General features: G+C 39.5%; 1 protein-coding gene across 1 annotated transcript in view; it reads left to right on the plus strand.

Annotated features, from left to right (window-relative positions):
- The first annotated feature begins 1,839 nt into the window (after nucleotides 1-1,839).
- LOC130923284 (metal transporter CNNM1) overlaps nucleotides 1,840-22,370 on the plus strand; it is a 44,691-nt gene continuing 24,160 nt past the window's right edge. Inside the window, exon 1 of the mRNA XM_057848884.1 lies at nucleotides 1,840-3,226. Within this exon, the coding sequence (XP_057704867.1) occupies nucleotides 1,846-3,226 (1,381 nt within the window). The 5' untranslated portion in view covers nucleotides 1,840-1,845. The remainder of the gene's footprint in view (nucleotides 3,227-22,370) is intronic.

Raw genomic sequence — 22,370 nt, forward strand, 5'->3', positions numbered from 1 at the left:
ATTTTTTTAAACAGCAAAAGCCTAACTGGCGGTGAGAGCATGCGAGAGCATAATTAAAGACGCCATGATTTTAACGAGATATTATCGCGCACTCACCTCTTTTCGATCCAAAAACTCCATGTAGCATGTATCACCGAGTGTCAGGACACAGCTGTGAATGGCCACAGCTGGATTTAGGGGGGATTTTATGGGTGAAACATGGTAATATAACAGGGATCGCGATGCAGAAATCGCAGACATCAAGGATTTGTCGAGATTTTCTTTTTCATATATTTCCCTATTAAACGTTTTTTTCCCCGCTTTTTCTTTGTTTGGGTCAATTATGTATCATCTAAAATATCGTGGAAAATGCGACAGTACCAGGAAAAATGCAATCAAGCGATAGTTATGAGGTAGATATCCGTGACCAATTTACAGACACCAAATTTTTCATTGTGACGTAATTTGTTTAAAAGTTTAAAATATGCGATTGAATAATTTTAAAACTAAATAAAAGTAATCAATTAATGATTATAAGTTAAAAATTAGACGTTTCAAATAATAAATACAATTACTTACCTTCTTTTTATCGCTGGGTTGAAACAAAAGCGGTTGCTCGACGTCTGTAAACAGGGGTCTCCAGGGTAAAACGAACAAATTAAAAATAGTTTGGGGGCTAAATGCTCCAGGAAACTGCTACGGCAGCATATAGATATATTGTTATATCAAACACAACAGTTCTTTTTGGCTTAAAATGCAGCAGTTTATTTTAAAGAGGGTTGCAAGAGCAGAAACGGCTTTTTTAGCCTTGTCTGTGTTTTCCGCCATATATATATATATTTCAATCACGTGTTTCAATTTACCATATAAGAATTTATGCAATGAAATCAATTTTATTTTTACTTTTAATATTTCAACACTGTATGTTAAATTTGTTTTTGCGTTGTTTTCATTGAATTTATTGGTTATTTTAGGCAAGGTTCGGGTTATTTTGCAATACTGTGATTATATAAGTCGGGGAAAAAATTCTTTGTGAAGTAGTTCGCCTGTCTGCAGTCCATTTAAGAAGTTGACATGACAAAATATGGCGCTAAAAAGGTTTTCGTTGGACTAAAGACTCAGCTGTTCTTTTGTGAGTAAATTATAACGTCTGTATGAAAAATATAAAACTATAATTTAGGTGTTAATGTAGGGCGTTTGAATACTATTGTTTGAGTAAGTACCGACAAATAAATTAATACAATTAAGTTTTTCAGAATAGATGTCTGCGATGTATTTGTTTTACTACATAAGCACTTCTCTTTCACAGGTATACTTAAGTACTTAAAATTGTTTTAAAGTACCAGCGCTTGTACTCTAACGTTTACTACGTGCTTTGATCATGACTAGTACTTGAGGACGACATATAATTAGAAAAACAATGCTTGTTCCTATCGAAACCAAAGCGGTTTGTCTGAAACAAGGGACAATGCTGCTCTCTAGTGGCATAAAATGAGCATAACATACCATTTTTACAGTTTTTTTTTTTTTTTCATTTTATTTATTTTATTGTTACTAGAAGATTTTCATGATCGATGGTGCATATTTATATTGGTTGATTTCACTTTTCTGTTTAAAAAAAAAAAAATAATAATAATAATTAATGACAGGCGTTTCCTTGAGTGGGCATGACCCCTGATTCTATTTTTAGCAAGAGACAAAAGTGAAGTAGACGTCACCCGGCGTGTCATGTATATTTAAAGGCCGCGGTGCATGCTCTCAGTGTGACATATTCACGGCTACGCTCCGTGGATATGCGGCTTCATCTGCAAACCACGTGATCCAGCCAGCTCCCCCCACCAACCCACCCCGCGTCCTTGGTTCAGCATGATGGCTGCGGATGCTGCGCCCTGCCGCATCCTGCATCCTTTCCTCCTCCTCTCGTGGATTTCAGCTCCCGCCGCGGCTCTGCTTGGCGTCCGGCCCGAGGACACCCAAAGCGGTGAGCTGTCCGTGCAAGACGGCGTCCTGAAAGCCACGGAGGGAACTCGTTTCATGTTGCGGGTTTATTACACGGAGAATCCCCGCGCGAACCGGAGCGGGGCGGCTGATGCTGTTCCTGCCGCACCGTGGATCGCCTTCATAGAGGAACCGGACCGGGAAGCGGGTCGCTCCAGGGGTAATCCGTGCGAAGAGGAGAGCGCTCGGAGTTCAGACATTGAGCTGCTGGGGTCGTTCAAATCTGCTTCCAGTCGCAACTCTGTGCTGGTGGAGCTCCTCGCCAAGCACCTGCGTCGCGGCGAAGCGGTCAAGTATTACTCCATGTGCGCTTTTGACGGCGTCAAATGGGAGCACTTTGACACTCGAGACTTTTGGTTAGCAGTGGTGGAGAGACCCCCCGAGGCGGACGCTTGGCTGCAAGCCGGCGTGTCCGTGCTGCTGCTCGGGCTCTCAGCACTGTGCAGCGGACTCAACATCAGCATGCTGGCACTGGACCCCGTGGAGCTGCGAGTCCTGCAGAACAGCGGCACCGAGAAGGAGCAGAAGTACGCACGGAAAATCGAGTCTGTGCGTAAACACGGCAACTACATCCTGTGCACTGTGGTGCTGGGGAACGTTCTCACCAACACTTGCTTCGTGGTGTGGATGTGTCAGATTTTGGGGATGACAGCATTATCCACCGCCACCTGCACTTTAGGGATTTTCTTCATAGGGGAGATCCTGCCACATTCAGTGGCGTCCAGGCACAGCCTCGCCATCGCATCCAAGACTCTGTGCGCCACCCGGCTCCTCATGCTTCTTTTCTTGCCCATCGCCTATCCAGTCTCCAAGATCCTGGACTTTCTTCTCCATCAGGAGATTTCCAGTTTCTACACCCGGGAGAAGCTGGTGGCCATGCTGCGTGTCACCGACCCGTACCACGACCTCGTAAAAGAGGAGCTCAATATTATCCAAGGTGCTCTGGAGCTGAGGACCAAGACAGTGGAGGATGTGCTCACCCCTCTGTCCGACTGCTACATGCTGTCCGCGGACGCGTCGCTGGATTTTGGCACCATGTCCGATGTGATGCAGAGTGGCTTCACTAGGATCCCGGTCTACGAGAACGAGCGCTCCAACATTGTGGACATCCTTTTTGTCAAGGACCTGGCTTTCGTGGACCCAGACGACTGCACCCCTCTCAAGACCATCACGGAGTTCTACAAGCATCCCATGCACTGCGTGTTTAACGACACCAAGCTGGACGTGATGCTGGAGGAATTCAAACGAGGTAATCGAACACTGGGGTGGGTGAATCCTTTTGGAACAACCCCGACCCGCCAGATTATTAGGAAGGGGGTGCTGCTGGCTTTTAAGGCGCCACATGCTCTGCTTCCCATTCTGAGAGCTCTCACCACCTATGGTGTGAGGAGCCTTTGAAGTGTGTGCGACTAGTTGAAAACACACCAAAAATGAGAAGAAAAGGCCGGTGTTAAGCTCATTTTGCTGGCTCACAGTAGGTTGCGGCCGTGAAGAGCCTTTCATCCCTACAGAGGGCCATATGTGAAATGTGAAACAGCAAGTGGGTTCATGCAGGGGTTACAAACATGACAGAATAGGGATCAACCAACAGAAGACATTTGTTGTATGTACATGTATTTTCTGTATTTATAGGGCTGGTCTTCATTAAGGTTATGGGGAAGCTATAACCTATCCCAGCTGAGTTCAGATGAGAAAATGGGTAGATTGGATTGGTCACTTATATAAACAAATCCATCTTCACTAAACATGACGTGTTTGACTCTAGGAGATAGGTCAAGTTAACCCTTTACTGGTTGTCAGCCATTTGTAAGCATTCTAAATGCAACTTTTTTCTCCCTCTCTATCAGCATACGAACAATACAATCACTAGAACAGTGGTTCTTAACCTTGCTAAAAGTACCGAACCCCACAAGTTTCAAATGTGGATTCACCGAACCCTTCGGAATTAGATAATTCTTTTGAAGCTTTTTTCCCCCCCAAATTCAAAACAGATATACAGTGCCCTCCATAATTATTGGCACCCCTGGTTAAGATGTGTTTTTTAGCTTCTAATTTAAATTTTAAAAAAATAATAATAATATGGAACCTTAATGGAAAAAAAAGAAAAATCCAACCTTCAATACAAGTGCATTTATTCAGTGGGGGGAAAAATCCCACATAAAAAAATAATTATTTGACATGTGTGTCACAATTATTAGCACACCTGGTGTTAATACTTTGTACAACCCCCTTTTGCCAACAAAACAAGGCCTGGGGACTGAGATGTCCATGGGAGGAGCTTGTTTTTGTGTCTGGCTTCAACTGGGACCGTGTGCTTTGGTCAGATGAGACCAAGATTGAGCTTTGTGGCAACAAACCCTCTAAGTGGGTCTGGCGTGCCACGAAAGATGCGCATGCTGAAAAGCACCTCATACCCACTGTGAAGTATGGAGGTGGGTCAGTGATGCTGTGGGGCTGTTTCGCTTCCAAAGGCCCTGGGAATCTTGTTAGGGTGCATGGCATCATGAATGCTTTGAAATACCAGGACATTTTAAATCAAAATCTGTTGTCCTCTGCCCGAAAGCTGAAGATGGGTCGTCACTGGGTCTTTCAGCGAGACAATGACCCTAAACATATGGCCAGATCAGGGGTCGCGTTAACCGAATATTTTCCGTCGTTGACCGGTTTTTTAAAACGGTGACGGAAAAAACTGAAGTCCATCTGTCATTTTGACAGGTTGCAATTCACACCCCAGACCACGGAGTGGCGAGTGAGCATATTAATTAGCTATTGTCTTTCTTGATGCATGACGTCGTTGGCCTTACTCGGAAAAATGTCAAGGCAACTGAGTGTTTGCCTGGCACGGCCAGACTGTTCTCCCTGTATTTTTCAAACACTGAGAGAAAAGTCTGGGACACAGCCTCTCGAGTAGGTACAAAATCAATCGACAAATCAGATTTGTTTATTTGCGTGACGTGTTTTTCACGAGCAACGTTACTCTTGCGCGCCGAAAGTCGTACAACAACACGGATGGCGAACGGGAGAGCCAAGAATATGTTCCAATCTGCGGTAAATTCAGTTTTAAATGAGCTAAAACCAATCGACACGAGTCATTGACAACAGTCTGTCTCGCGCTAGCCACGTTGAATAAACTCCGTTCTCCTCGTATGTTTACTTCCACGCGCAAGTCCCTCGTCCTGCCCTCGTCGCTTTGCTAACAGCACGTCTGCCCGTCGCTGATTGGTGCACTCCGCTGTCTGTTTGCCTCTTGTTAAGCTTATTCGGACAGAATATTAATGAAAAATGAATGAAAACTAAATACTATTGAATATGTCATTATTATCATTTTAAAAATGTAAGTGACGGGTAAAAATAGATTATGACCGGATTTTTATGACACTGTCAGTCAAAATGACAGACAACGAAAAAGTCTAGCGCAACCTCTGGGCCAGATCTACACAGAAATGGTTCACCAGACACAAAATCAAGTTCCTTCCATGGCCATCTCAGTCCCCAGACCTTGTTTTGTTGGCAAAGGGGGTTGTACAAAGTATTAACAGCAGGGGTGCTAACAATTGTGACACACATTATTTGATGTCAAATAATTATTTCTTTATGTGGAATTTTTTCCCCACTGGATAAATGCACTTGTATTAAAGGTTGGATTTTTCTCTTTTTTTCCATTAAGGTCCCATATTATTTGGATAAAAAAAATATTAAAAGCTAAAAAACACATCTTAACCAGGGGTGTCAATAATTATGGAGGGCATTGTATCTACGCAAGCAAGCTAATAATTTTGCAAATCCCTGTTCAATATTCATCACAATTAAAAACAGGTAAAAATTTGAGACCATGCGGCCAATTGGTCTGTTGTATTCCCTCATATCAAGTGCGAGTCAACCTTCCACTGAGCAAACCAGTTCCTCCTCCCATCAGATCGAGGACTGACAGTTAAAAGAAATGGGTTAATGGTTCCCCCTTTTTCAATCCAAACTCAAAACTCACCTGTTCAGACTCGCCTGTCAATGATAATCCCTAATTTTTTGGTTTTTAGTTTTCTGCTACTTATTTTTTATCTATTAGTATTTTTTTACTGTATTTTTTTTACTGTTTTCATCTCTCTTTAGTATTTTAAATATGCCCTAAATGTACTATACTTTATCATTTTTACTGTTTTCAATCTTTAATTTGTTTAACCCTATATTGCCAAATGTATCACAATTTTATGATTTTGAGACCAATTCAGAATTTGACATTTCTTTTTGAAAAAAAAAAAAACATTATGGATGCAAGTCAACACATGCATCTGCAGGTTCCATGAGAAAAACAAACAGGATTTAGCAAGGGTTATGGATATCTGAGCGCTTATTACACGTATTCATTTTGAAATTTCTTAGAAATTTGAAAAAATGCTTTCATTAAGACCTTATTTTTCAAATTTTGGGATTCTCTGATAATTGCTTCATATTGCTGGCATCAAAGGGTTAAATGATTTTTTTTCAATGATTGGACGGCGACCTTGAGTGCCAGAAAGGCACCTTCAAATAAAATGTATTATTATTATTATGATTATTATTAAGCCTGTAAATTGGGAGCAAACCAGTCCAAAACCTGGTCTAAAAAGCCATTTTGCCTAGATTTATTAAGCGTCAGGCATTTCATTACCTTCGCCGAACCCCTTAGACTTGCTCACCGAACCCCTGGGGTTCGATTGAACCCATGTTAAGAACCACTGCACTCGACAAATGTTACCTAATTGAAAAGTCACTTTTTTTTTTTAAACATAATTTTACCAGCATGGAGGTGTGCATCACTTGAGATGGATTAACATGAAGAACACTATGAAGGGAAACAAGATAGCTGCACTTTTCTACAGCTGTTAGTACAATTGATAGGAGAGCTAGGCAAAATTCCCTGAACTCTCTCGCTCTTACTTCATTTTATTTAATTTCAGGGCCAGTTCTTATCCCTTTCTGTATTTTCTCCAGTACAGGTAGTCCCCGGGTTACGAACCAGTTCCGTTCCTATGCTGGTGACGTAACCCGAATGTCCGTGTAAGTCGGAAATAATCCTTTAATTACCCCCCAAATATCCCATACATCTCACAATAACCATCCAAAAACATGTATTAAACATCATTTTACTGTCCTCGCCAAGATGTTGGAGCCAAGTCCTAGCTAGACAGCGACATAGACATCACCATTGACGCGTCATTTCGTCAATCTTTGCGCGACGCCTTATCAGAAAGGGCCGAGCTTCATTTAGTAATAGCCGAAGACTGCACACGCTCGTGTCGGATTTAAGCTTGGATTTACTTACGATTGGATTCAACTACGAAAGTTGTACCGCATACAAACAGGAAGGATTGTCTCAGGAGTGATTTGTTCTAAGATTCAAGGTAAATATTATATTTTTCATACCATGCATGCGTGATTGAAGCATTTATTCGCAGGAATTTTTCTTTGTTTATACACGGAGGCGGCTAATTTTCGTACCTGACTAGCCTCACTGTTTACTTTTAACCAAGAATCGAGACCTTTTTACGTCCATATCTATAAAGACGTCAGGGATTTAAGCATTTATTCACAAGAATTTTCACCACATAAGCTCTGTTTAAGCCAGGTGGCCGCTAGCCTCATTTGCTAACATAGTAGCATTGTACTTCGCCAACATACGTAAAATACACGTTAACTGCACGGTTTCTTTGCTTTTAACCAAGAATCGAGACTGTTTTACATCCATATCAATGAAGAATTCGGGGATTTAAGCATTTATTCACAAGAATTTTCGCCAGAAAACCTCCTGTTACGCCAGGCGGCCGCTAGCCTCATTCGCTAACAGTATATAGTGTATAATGATAAAAAAGGGCTTTTCTATTCTATAATAAGTTGTGATTGTATATTTATTAATAATCTATTTACACATTATTTACAATTGATTCTGCATGTTTTCTTCAAGTACAAGTTTCTGATGTTAAATTGAGTAATTTATTAGCTGTTGAAAACTTGCAGTAAATAAAAAATAAAAAAAGTTGCTATTTTGGTCAAAAACTTGTATATGTTAAATATTGCTACTGATCCTGAAAATATAGGTGAGTGTCTCTGCATTTGGTGATTTTTGTGCATCAAGTGTAAAATCAGACTTTTATAGCCATTTTAAGTTGTGTTATACTAACTGTATATCAACAAAATCAGGATTTTTTTAAGGGGACGACTTTGAATTTTTTTATGCCGCTTCTCATGGAGACTCGTATATGCCTAAGATAGGTGCCTGTTTTGGTTGTAGGTTAGTAGCAGCTTTGGTTTTGTAAATAATTGAGTTTGAATTTTTTGAAAATAGGACCCCTACGAATCAACTCCGTTTCCCATGTCATGTCAATAGGTTATGAAGTCTATGAGAGCGAGCTAAGCTCCGAAATGATGTCAGACGTCCGTGTGGTTTGCCGACTTTATTTAGCTGCTCATGACATCAACACTTGCAGAATGAAACTAAAAAATACAATTAAATCAGTTTCATCTTCAACATCAGCAATTAGAAATTTGTGTTTATAACTAGCTGCTGATACAACAATAAGAATCCGCTCAAACAATTAGCATGTATCAGTTAGCGTCCGCACATCATCAAAAACAATCACATGGACTCGCCACAAGTAATCGACCACAAGAGAAAAAGCACAATAAACAGTACAAAAGGTGTTTTAGACAGGTGTTGTCTCTGTGGATGCTTCACAGGCAACAAAGTTGCGCGCAGGCTTGAAGTGCAACCTCCTGTCTCACTCAGCAGCGCGATTTTTTTCTTCGGAGTAAATGGCTCTTTCTCGCATATTTACGTGCGTTTTTTCGTATGTACATGCACTCTTACTCGCGTGCTAACTACTACCTGATCTGTGCTTCCTGCGCCAAAATAAAAGTGAAATCACATAAGTCGGGTACGCCGTAACCCGGGGAATACCTGTATATTTATTCTTTGTGGTTATAATAGTTCAACCAATTTAGTACGATACAAAAACAATTAGAAGATGCAAAGTTAAAATTGGGAGATGCAAGTGTAGCTATGTCACAGCTAATTGCTGAAAATGGTGTATAAAGGGATAAAAATGACACAAGCCACAGACTAAAATGGTAAAAACCGAAGTTCAAATAAAGGTTAACAGAACAGTTCATAAGAAAAATATTTTTGCACTCACATTATTATTATTTTGAGGTAATAGAAAGTTCAATATGACGAGCAGTTGGTCTATTATGGCCTCATATGTAGTGTTTCATTGAGGCTCCAGGAGGAGTGAAAGCTTTAGCTGGTTGATTATGTGAAAGGAGACATATTGACTTTTGGGAGAGGATCATAAATGGTATTGCCACTTACAGGTCAGGAGGTCTATTGCTTTACTCAGCACAGGATTATGACAGATAGCTCTGGGTCTGCTGACCCATGAGACCTCGGGGATGACGAAGATTTTTTTAATTAAATCTTTAACGCGGTGGGCGGTTGCCATTTAAACCGGCAGAGCATTCATAAAAAATTCAACCCCGACCTTTTTCCTTTCCGGTCTTCATACTTTGATGAATTAAAGGCTCCCAGTGCACAGGCATCACTGCTGCAAATGACACATTGGGATTCCTGGGGGTTGCTCTATAGTGGGAATCCGGGGAAAATGTCATGAGCAAATCCTGCCCACTCATGTACGATTCATAGGTATACCTGCGCAGTTTTATGAGATTTCATATAAGAGATGTAGTAACACTTCTTTATTTAGGGTGGTCCGGGCTCACCATATGTACAGTATCATATGTCGAATGTTTGAATAATATACAGTGATCCCTCGTTTTTTGCCGTTAGTGGGGACCAGAACCTGCCGCGATAAGTGAAAAACTGTGAAGTAGCAAAATAAATAAATAATTTCCCCTTTTGTTTTCAATGTATTTATTCTAGGGCTGTCAAAATTATCGCGTTAACGGGCGGTAATTAATTTTTTAAATTAATCACGTTAAAATATTTGACGCAATTAACGCACATGCCTCGCTCAGACAGATTTAAATGACAGTACAGTCAAATGCCCACTTGTTAATTGTGTTTTGTGGAGTTTTGCTGCCCTCTGCTGGCGCTTGGGTGTGACTGATTTTATAGGCTTCAGCACCCATGAGCATTGTGTAAGTAATTATCGACATCAACAATGGCGGGCTACTAGTTTATTTTTTGATTGAAAATTTTACAAATTTTATTAAAACGAAAACATTAAGACGGGTTGTAATATAAAATTTCTATTACGTGTCCTAACATTTATCTTTTAAGAACTACAAGTCTTTTTATCCATGGATCGCTTTAACAGAATGTTAATGCCATCTTGTTGATTTATTGTGATAATGAACTAATACAGTACTTATGTACCGTATGTTGAATGTATATATCCGTCTTGTGTCTTATCTTTCCATTCCAACAATAATTTACAGAAAAATATGGCATATTTTAGAGATGGTTTGAATTGCGATTAATTGCGATTAATTAATTTTTAAGCTAATTAACTCGATTAAAAATTTTAATCGTTTGACAGTCCTAATTTATTCAGATCTAGCATTGGAAAGATACATATAAAATTTCTTTTTCACTTTCCCCCCCAAATTATAGTAAAAAAAGTGTATATTTTAATGAATGGACTTCAAATGCTATAATTATGATAAGTTTTAAACGTGTTACTGTCCAACCGAATTACTTTTAAACAAGAATAAAGTAGAAAAATGCTTGTCTTTATTAAATGCTTCATTGAGCAACTCGACTCAAATTCGCTCAAGCTGCTCACTTACACACAGAGTTGCCCCAGCAACTGTTTAACAAGTTAAACGATATTGACGTAGGCGGCGCTTTAAAGTTTCGGCTTCCAGGAGTCTCTGGCAAGATCATACAATAACGTCTGTCAATCATCGTTAACTTTAGGGGCCATTTACACTGTGACTCTCTGAGAATACGAAAAATTTCAAATTTGCATTTGTATGGGCCAGTCTCCATTCGAACAATGTCGCAATTCCGCATTAAAAAACGATGTAGTATTAATGCCAAGCCCTAGGAGGCAGTGCCGATTTACAAGGCGACCACCAAAGTTCCTCAGCCCGGAAAAAAATATGCCCGCCCACTCGAAGCGATGGCGTTTTTCTTTTGTTCAAAAAGGCACAAAAATGGAAACATTCAACATATTTAATTTTAAAATATTATTAAAACAGTAAATTAAAGCCATATTTGCTGTTTTTAATGTTTAGTAGCACCGCTGTGCACGCCCAATGTGACGTGTACGAGTGCTGACATTATCGGCGCGGTCTCGCACCGCGGGAGCCTTTGATATGCATGCGGAGCAAGCCCCCCTCAATCCCCCGCAATCGAATTCTTCCACTTTGGAGGTAGGATTCAAAATTTTTCGTCTTCGCCGACACCATATGCACGCGAGGCCACTCTGCAACCAAGTCATTGAGTCTTCGTGTCGCAGAGTCGCCATGTAAACTGCCCCTTAATAAGCAACTCCAGTGCAATGCCTGACCAAAAAAAGTGGCAGGAGCGAGAGTTGGAGACTATGATCGGATCTGGACAGCTCTATGAAATACTGCATTTATATATTTTTTTTTTTTTTAAATCTGCGATGGATCGAGGGTGCGAAGTAGCAAGGAATCATTGTATAGTTGTTTAGAGTGTCTGTAGTACATGTTAAGAACATTGAATGGTATAATAAAGGAATATTGTTTCTAACAACAAGGTTTTGGAAAAATACATGCAAGACTTATGATTTTCTGAACCCCCCCCCCCCCCAAAAAAAAATACTCGTTAGATCGGTGAATGTCATAGTGCAGTACATGTACCACTAGAGTCACATGGGTTCTATCTAGTGCAGTGCTTCTCAATTATTTTCTGTTACGCCCCCCCAAGGAAGACGTAAATGTTTCGCGCCCCCCCAAACTCTCTGCCGCCACTGTAAATAGTATCATTTGTCTATAAAATTACTATTATAAATACGCATCTGTCTAACATTGTGTCCTTTTTTTCTAATAAAGAAAAAAGTAACAGATCAACTTTTAGTAAAGTATAACTTTATTAACATTGTTTTGTTTGTAACAGAGAAGACTTGACGTGCATCAATTTGCCTGAATTTCAAAAAACGTCACATCCAAACTGTAAAAAATACACTCAAGGTACATTTTTGACCATTTGAGACAGAAAAATTAAATGTAGTAAAATCAGTAAATAATATCAAATTAAATTGATTGGAAACATTCACTCATGAGGATAATATGCCAAAAAAATTGACCAAAAAACAAAACTGAATAAAAGAAAAAAAAGAGTGTCCTTCGACAGAAGGACAGTTTTTATTTTTGCTGCTCACAGTATTACCTCCTTTGCAATGAGCATGCTAACAATGCTCACTGGTTTACTGATATAACACTGACAAAGCAGGACGATAGTTGACAATATTCAGCACGTTTTTACTGAAAAACAATCAAGCGGCTTATCACTGAGATTGGGGTCTAATGTCTTTAAGTGGCGTCTTAATTGATTTGGCTTCTGGCTGTCCGCTATAATTATTTTTAGACACAGTAAAATGTGGTCTTTCCTCATCACCCACTGTATTAAAAGTCAAAGCTAAAAGGCAAACGGCACGAAAAAAGCGCATTCTCGGCGGTCGAGGTAGAACCGTAGGTGAGGGCGGTCGTCGTGACGATCCCAAGCCGAAAATGGCACTTCTTGGGCGGCGACGTGAGAACCGGACAAGACAGTGGGTCGCTGCGTGAGTGAGTCCGGTCGGAAAGCGGCTTTCAAAAACGGCGGCGGCACACAGCTCTTCATATCTGTTTTCTGTGTGTGCTGAGTGCTCTTCCTTAGTTCAAAAATAATGCGCGCACTCTGAAAATGAGAGCGCCACTGCCACCCACTGAGTGGATGTGCAAGTACACTTTATTCCAGTACGGCTAAAAAAAAATTTTTTTTTAAAAAGCATGTTCCCCGAGGTCACATGCGCCCCCCCTGGCATCGCTCTGCACCCCCCCGGGGGGGGGGGCGCCCCACTATTTGAGAAGTACTGATCTAGTGGTATGGGAACAATCACAGCCAAAGCACGGTTAAGTTGTATTAAACATTTAGTAGGTATTTTATCGGTAGTGCATGGGTTTAAAAAAAACAAAACAAAAAATAATGACCACTGAGGCAGATTTACCTCCAGTCAGTGTGATGCAGTAATTCAGTCTGCAAATCAATAAAGACAATTGATGATGAAATTGTAAATATATTGAAAGATAACTAACCCAGGATAACAAACGACAATCATAATGCAAGACAGTGGCACAGAGGTAAGCACATCTGCGTCACATTACCGTGCTTCTGTGGGCTTTCCCTGGGTTTCTCCGGCTTCTTCCTTTATTACACAATAAATTCATCCAGACCTGTGCTATGTGTTCAGGTACTAAATACAGCAGCAGATATTCTTGGCATTGTTATTTGTGTTTATTAAAAACAAACAAGAATGATGATTAGAATGATGGTAGAGAGAAAATGACACTTTTGGTGAGCCCTAAACCCATAACATGACATCTGTCATGTTATGTGTGTACAGTGCATAAACAAAACGCTGATACACTCAAAAAAGGTAAGATGTAACAAACAAAACAGGGATACACACATTATAGTTTTTGTACCTGTGCATTATGTTGCTGTCTATCTCCTTTTACTGTCTAAGATTCAGACGGAGCCTGTCTCACGACCTCAGTCCATTAAATCGTGTATAGGCCACTGACGCCACACATTGGGTATCCATGACGAGCAGGCAGGATAATTGGAGATACATTTCATTAGCTAAATTAGTACTGGCATTTAAAAATGTCTGACAATGGCTGTTTTGCCTACTTCCAGGAAATATTGGCTATTAGTGACATTTTGCGTAAATAATAGCAATATCAGAAAAATGTAATTGTATTCAGTGGCGGACTTGGCAATTTTGGGGCCTAAGGCGAACATATCCAGGGGGCCTCTTCATGGGTCAGGGGTTGAAAAGGTAAGAAGGGTGTGGAGGAAATATGTTCCGGTACACTAGGGCTGTCCTAAAAGACAAATTTTCTCTTGATTAGTCAGCCGACTAGTTTTACGATTAGTCGACTAATTTAATAATTTTCTTTCTTTTTTTTTTTTTACTAATTTAGCAATGACATTTTTGGTGACGCTTATTAATTCACAAAACCATTTTGGAACACTTAAATTCTTTATTAAAGTACAAATAATCATGTAAATAACAATAATTAATCACAAATAAACAATGAGGTTAAATGCGGATAGCATTTAGTAGTGCAAAAGAATGGAAAGTAAACAGATTCAGAACACTGACTTTGCCTTTCCAACATTATTCAAAACAATTCTTTAAAAAAAATTCTAGCATTATTATACTATACTACTATATATAATAATAGTATAATAATAATAATAATTATTATTATTGTTAATCATATTTGTCATAAAGAGTCATTTGAAAGCTATTCTTAGTGTAGAATCTGTTTTCTGTAGTATTTACTCAACATATTATAATATTAATTCTGAAGTATGTGGGATTAACTCCAGAAATTGTTATTTATATGACGAACATGACGTGCTTTTATTTTGAAATGTTCCCAGGAGGTACGTTCGCTAAACCGCTAACCGAAAGCTTAACACTCCGTAAAAAAAACATTCTTCGTCATTGCTTGTGGTGTCACTAATAGATATATATTTTTTTTCGTTAGCAAATGCTGTTAACCAGCTGTTGAGTGTTATTGTATGACTGATTGGAACTGTACTGCATTGTTTCGCCACAGGTTGTGCTGTCGTGTATTTTATGTTCGGTGTGAAGAAGAAGAAAGTTAAGAGGCATTTAGCGGACTATTCTCAACTTCTCGCTCACTGGCTCTCATGGAGAGCACGTTCGCTCATGTGTTCGAAATAAAGGATAGCCGACGTGCAAAGTAGCAAGCAAGCTTAGTGGCGTGAAAAACGCGGGAGAGCTAAGTGAAGCTAACGAACAGCTAAGCGGAGTTAAGTGATGCTAAACGGAGCTAAGCAAAGCTAAACTGTGCTAACTGAAGCTAAGCGACTGATAGTCTGTCGTCGTGGAACAGTCCATTGTAGTGCGTGTGTGTGGGGGAGAGATAATATAAATGTAGCATTCAAATGGATTTCTTTTTTGTTTTGTTATTTGTTTGTTTGTTATGCTGACATAATTATACATGATGAATAGTTGGGGGTGCTGCTGGCTCCGGTGGCCCAAGCTCTTGCTCGTTGGAGCAAGGGCAGCTGGTTGGGGGCCCCCTACTGGTTGGGGGCCTAAGGCGATCGCCTACTTCGCCTGAATAGTAGATCCGCCTATGATTGTATTTACAGTATTCACTTTAAACTGCCTTCTTTAATGCACTTCATCAAAGTCTAACCTGCATTCAGTGCTGCCATGTCAATCATATTGTAGAACACGGCGACTGGCCATCTCAGGGTTCCTCCGTGTTTGACAAAGCAAAGGGAGCCCTGGACTTTCAAATATTCAAGATGCTAATTGCAGCTATCCAGAATGAAGCCCCCCTTCAACCTAGGCAGCGACTCCACAGGAGTACGTAGGAGGGGTTGTGTGCTTGATTACTTGTTTGAGTGGTCTATTGTTTGACAAAGCCAAGTCGTCAGTTTGGTATCGGGGTCATTTGACGCCTTTTTGGTCTTTCTATATAGCCAAAAAAAACCGGGACTTCCAGTGTTAGGCACCTAACCTTGATTCCTAGCTCACCATCTGTTTGAATAGTCCCAAGGACGGGCACCAGGCCTGCATGGACCAACAAACCCAATTACAAAAATGCATTAGCATTAGCATGTTAGCATTAGCATGTTTAGCATGCTAACATAATAAAAATAATAGTATCATTTGCATCTACCGACAGAGAAAATCACATAAAAATATATGTTAGCATTAGTTAACCTTGTGGCTAACCCACTAATAATGGGTGACAACAAAATTCAGACTCACCAGTTCACTTGAATGTTGTAGTGCACACACTAACAGGTTCCCATCACCAACAAAAAGGTCTGGCTCTATAAGTTATTGAACAACCTTTAACCACAAGTTTGAAACATACAAACGGTTGGATACATTAATAGCATTTGGAACTGAGCCGCCACTAATGCTCCTTGGCTTTCCTCCCACACAACTGAAGGGAAAGGAGTCGAGGCAGTTTATATAGAGTGTAAGTGACTGGTGATTGGCTAATTGGCATCATGTGATTTATGTGACCTGGTGCATTTAGGGAGTGTGGGGAAAACTAGCACCGAGTTAAAAATTGGGAATCTTAACCCAGTTTACATAATCCCACCTCCAATTTTGTGGCACCCTGAAACCACACCACCTTTTTTTTTTTTTAATTCAAGCATTGTGAAGGGCTGCTAACATGTTTTTCCCCATACAGTGTTAATGTTCAAAGTATTTAATATTACAGTACAAAAATATTAATTATACTTTCTTTCTACCAATAATACCTCCATATAATAATACCTCCAAAAGTGCTATTTTTGGTTATACTTGTATAAAAATAATTTTGAGAATCATGAAAGTGAATATTTGGAAAATTGAAATGCTGTGGATTTGTTTTTAAATATACTAAATAATCTGAACCCTGAAAAATTCAGAATACAATATATTTTTGGCAGACCTTTGATATGGGTTTGGGATACCATTTCAACTTCCAAATGTTGTGGCCGCACAGTAAGAAGAAGCTGGATGTGGAAAAAAACAAAAAAACTGCAAATGCAAAACATATACATATATTTGGAAGAAATTTATATATCGGAAGAAATATATATACATATAGATCTTTTTCTTAACACGCTTAATTGAATACTACGCAGAATATAAAGTATACCATTTGCAGCCACCACTCACAGTCATGGTTGCCCAACTTCCCATCATGCATTTGGGCAGAACTGTTAAGTCGCTACAGTATCATTTAGTGAAAGCACAACAAAAATAATATTCCTATCTCTCAAAAAAAAATAATGTTAACAAAAAGAAAAGCGCTCCATGCAAAGAGAACTGGCATTCCCAATCAAAATAGCTGTGCAAAATACACATAAAACTTACTCAGACTTTGCCTTGGCTAGATCTCTAATTAATTTAAAACTCGCCATTGACACCTTGTGGTGTATTTCAATCACTACCTTATGTAGTTACAGACACAGTGGAAGAACGGCTGGGAGCCCATGTGACGTCCTGCTCGGCGACGTCAACAATGGCGAGCTATTAGTTTATTTTTTGATTGAAATTTTTACAAATTTTATTAAATCGAAAACATTAAGAGGGGTTTTAATATAAAATTACTATAACTTGTACTCAAATTTATTTTTTAAAAACTACAAGTTTTTCTATCCGTGGATCCCTTTAACAGAAAGAATGTTTATAATGTTAATGCGATCTTGTAGATTTCATTGTTATAATAAACAAATACAGTACTTATGTACAGTATGTTGAATGTTTATGTCCGTCTTGTGTCTTATCTTTCCATTCCAACAATAATTTACAGAAAAATATGGCATATTTTATAGATGGTTTGAAATACGATTAATTACGATTATTTTTAAGCTGTGATGAACTCGATTAAAATTTTGAATCGTTTGACAGCCCTACTTAAATGTAATTTTTTTTTGTTACTGTCACATTTTCTCCGATATGTTAGATGATAAATAATGGATCCAAACAAGAAAGAACATTTAAAAGTGTAAATACATGAAAAAGTAAATCTCAACCACTCCTTGATGTCTGCGATTTCTGCATCGCGACCCTTTTTATATTACCATGGTTCAACCTTTAAAATTCCCCAAAAATTCCAGCTGTGGCCATTTACGACTGTGTCTTGACACACAGTGATACATGCTACATGGAGTTTTGGATGGAAATTACTGTAGGTGGTACGCGATAATATCTCGTTAAAGTCATGGCGTCTGTAATTCCGTTCTCGCGTGCTCTCGCCTCCAGATAAGGTTTTGCTGTTTAATTTTTTAATTTTTTTTTAAGTGCCCTCCTGTTCAAAATTTTTCTTCCCCCAGAAAATTGAGATTTTAAGCTTTACAATGATGTATCACACATGCATATCGGACAATTTTTAAATTTGGCCAAATTGGGGGTCACAGAGCGGAGTCACCTGAGTGTTTTCCGCCATATATATATATATATTAAAATATTTAACGCAATTAACGCATGCGCGGAACGACCCACTCAAGTATTGCCGCGAACAGACTACAATGGCGCCGTTTGAAGTATATTGAGAGCTAAGGGCAGAGACAAGCAAGTGGAGTGGATGCAGGTGTTACCGGCCCCCGCCAAGGGGGCCGCTGTTATTTTCAATGTGACCGGCATTGTCAGATTGAGCCGTGAGGAAGAAATTGGATGAGCGAGAGAGTAGAGAAAGTGCGCAGTTAGCGCAGGCTCAAGTGCCACGTCCCCTACATGCTTTTGTTTTGTTTATAAAAGTACCCACAATAAGCCAACCAATGCTTTTCAGTGTTTATATGTACACCGCTGTTTTTCTCAGGAGGAAATTGGACAAACCGGGCCAACCGAGGACAGCGGGCCAACATGAATCGCCGGTCCATAGCACTGCCAATTACTAAGATCGGCGAAGTGGTAACGCATGCATTTATAGGAGCCGCGCTAGTTAATGGAATAAGCGGTGGCATCTCTCCCACAACTGTTATAACTAATGTGGCAAACGACATGGGGAAGAATAACTGGAGATGATCTCTTTCTTAACACCATGTATTGTACTCAACGCAGAGAAGATATACCTTTTGCAGCAACAACTGTGACTCATGGTTGCTCAAATTCCCATCATGCATTTGGGCAGTTAAGAACATTTAATTTGCTACAGTGTCATTTAGTGAAAGCACAACAAAAATAATATTCCTATCTCTCAAAAATACAATAATGTTCACAAAAAGAAAAGCACTCATTGCAAAGAGATCTGGCATTCCCAATCAAAATAGCTATGCAAAATAATACTCTATTAAAACATTAAGTTTAGCTCAACAAATACACTAGATGGCAATATTTAGTCGCAATATACAAACTATCAAAATTACTGTAACTTGTACTCACATTTATATTTTAAGAATTACTAGTCTTTCTATCCGTGGATCCCTTTCACAGAAAGAAAGTTAATGTTAATGCCGTCTTGTGGATTTATTGTTATAATAAACAAATACAGTACTTATATACAGTATGTTGAATGTATGTATCTGTCTTGTCTAGAGATGTACCGAGCGACTGGCATCGATCGGGTCCGATCACGTCATTTTCAAAGTGTTGGAATCGGCAAAAAAATATCGGCCATGCCTTTTTTTAATATATATATATATTTTTTAATTAAATCGTTTTCTAATTGTATTTGTTACAGACATAATATGTTACACTCATCCAGAGTCTTTAGTTTAGGTTTAAGGTAGGGTTATCAGATTTATCCCAATAACGGTGGAAATTAATTTTTTCAAAAATGTATCACGTTAAAATACTTAACGCAATTACTGTACGCGCTGCACGACCCACTCACGCATTGTTGCGCTCAATCTGTAATGGCGCCGTTTAACCTATATAGCGAGATAACAGGAAGCGTAAAATGAGTAGAGTGAATTTTGACAGCCTTTGGAGCCTTTTTTTAATTGGCTAAAGCCTTACAATCCCTCTCCCTATGATTAGAAATATCATGGGAAGCAATGTGGGGAAGCAAGGTAGTAAATGATCTTTTTCTTAACACCTTATGTTATTTCCCAATGCAGAGAAGATATATCAGTTGGTAGCACTACGCACAGTCATGGTTCCACTTCCCATCATGCATTTGGGCATGGCCACAGTATCATTTACTGCAAGCTCAACAAATACACTAGATGGCAATATTTAGTCACAATATACAAAGTCACAAGTCTTTCTGTCTGTGGATCCCTCTCACAGAAAGAATGTTAATAATGTAAATGCCATCTTGAGGATTTATTGTCATAATAAACAAATACAGTACTTATGTACTGTATGTTGAATGTATATATTCGTCCGACTTTTATTTTTTTCTTAATGCATTGCCAAAATGTATATGATCGGGGAAAAATTATCGGCAATGATTGGAATTGAATCGGGAGCAAAAAAAAAAAAAGCAATCAGATCGGGAAATATCGGGATCGGCAGATACTCAAACTAAAACGATCGGGATCAGATCGGGAGCAAAAAAACATGATCGGAACAAGCCTAGTCTTGTCTTATCTTTCCATTCCAACAATTATTTACAGAAAAATATGGCATATTTTAGAAATGGTTTGAATTGCAATTAATTGCGATTAATTACGATTAATTAATTTTTAAGCTGTGATTAACTCGATTAAAAATTTTAATCGTTTGACAGCCCTAATATAAATATACATATATATATATATATATTGTCACACTTAGACACGATGTCAAGATGTAGCGGTACAAACTGAAGGCGCTCCAGCAGGAGGAAATAACGGGCTATGAAACAAAAATAATACAAACGAGAAACAAGAGAGCCAGGCAAAATCCACTGGAGTTTACAACTTCAACAAAGGGCTATGCATGAGGCACAAAATAACAAAAAGCTATGGCAGAATACTATGAACAACTTAGAATATCTTTGGCCATGGACTGGCTTTGGTAGCAACAAAGGGCGAAGACACTGGCATGAGACTCGGGAGTGACAAACAATTTAAGCACATGAGGAATGGAGCACAGGTGGGAACAATAGGTAATCATAATCAGAGACAGGTGAGACAACAGGAAGGGTGAGTGGTGGAAACAGGAGGGTGAGGCTTCAAAATAAAGCAGGAAGAGACAATATACCAAGACGTGACCACCCTCACCCAGGCGTGACATATATGTATATATAGAGACATTGAACATACAACATACATGTACATACATGGACACACACATAATACATGACTGTTCGCAGAAATGCATCATCGGAGGGGAGTCCTGCAAACCCGTGGAGCAGAAAGATTTGCAGAAGAGACGTTCACATTCGACCCGGTTTTCACTCGGGGGATGTGTGTGTGTGAAAGTGCTTGCCAGTCAGCCAGATTGTGTGTTCTGCAAGGGTATTATGCAACACACAAGTGACGTAATGCAGTGCCCGGGCACATCAGCTGCTATGAGGGCACATCCAGGCCTGATTCACCTGAGCTTTTCAGACAGGCTGACATCATCGCCAAGGAAAAATTAAAGTCGAATTCAAGAAGAATTGTGTTTTTCTTTTCCAAATTATATTTTGAGTATTTGTGCTTTTAATGTTTTTTTTTCTATCCATTCCTTACAAGGGTTTATTTGTCGTAAGAATTGTATTGCATTCAAAAGCTCTCGCTGGTCATTCATAGTTCACGAGTCGCTCGTTGCCCACTCTGCTCGAGGGGATTAAAAGATTTGATCCCTCACTAGTGATCGCCCTAAATCTTGTATGAACTGGATCAGTGGAGGTCGAATATGTGTCTGTCTCTCCCCGAGTGGTTACTTTTTTGGACAACAAACACCCCAATAGAAAACAAATACTTTTTTTGTGTAGCATGTTTTGGCGATTGTGGACACTGGATGCTTATAACGCTTGACTATGTTGACTGCATGGTGTCACATTGCTTTCGGGTGGTGTTAAAACACAGAGGTGGCAGATGCAGCCTTCCCCAGAATGATTGTGTAATAATGCTTTACATAAGAGCAGCCAAATCTTACCAAAGTGCTCAAGCATCTCCCGACTAATCCCTCAAATGCTCAATGACGTCTTGTCTGAGTCGCAGAATCCATAAAGGAATATCATATGCAAGCTTACACATGGAAGATGGTTCACAGCTTTTAGCTGTTTTGATCAGAGGAGAAAATAGGCCGGAGCGGTCCGGTACACCATTCCGGTTAAAGATTCGGGGATGGAATGGGGCAGAACGAAAATATGACGGCAACTGTCGAATCCCCATGTTAAAAAATCTGCCATGCAGCCAAACACGCATCTCATCTCCAAGAAGAAAATCTAGTATTGTCTTATTTACATACAAAATTTTTAACAAGCTAAATAAAGTGCTTGTGTACAAGGGCATATGTTTGGTCTCAACATTGGTAGGGACGATATTACCGTCATGCACATAATGCAAACAATGATCCAAATAAGGGACGACTAGCTTGACTTTGTTGTACCTTGTGGAGGCTGGCCTGACCGCAGTAGTTTTGACGATTAGCAAGTTTAATGTTATGCTAACTCTGATGCAGGTTGGACTTTCAGTAGCAAAATTAGTGGTGTTTCCCCACCTCCACAACGTTGACATCTTTTTACATGACTTACAGCGGCTGCTGCTAGACGGAAAAAAAAAACTTGGAGGCGGCTTGTTGTTAACATGAATCTGTTGG

This window comes from Corythoichthys intestinalis, chromosome 10 (assembly GCF_030265065.1).
Source record: "Corythoichthys intestinalis isolate RoL2023-P3 chromosome 10, ASM3026506v1, whole genome shotgun sequence".
Classification (NCBI taxonomy): domain Eukaryota; kingdom Metazoa; phylum Chordata; class Actinopteri; order Syngnathiformes; family Syngnathidae; genus Corythoichthys; species Corythoichthys intestinalis.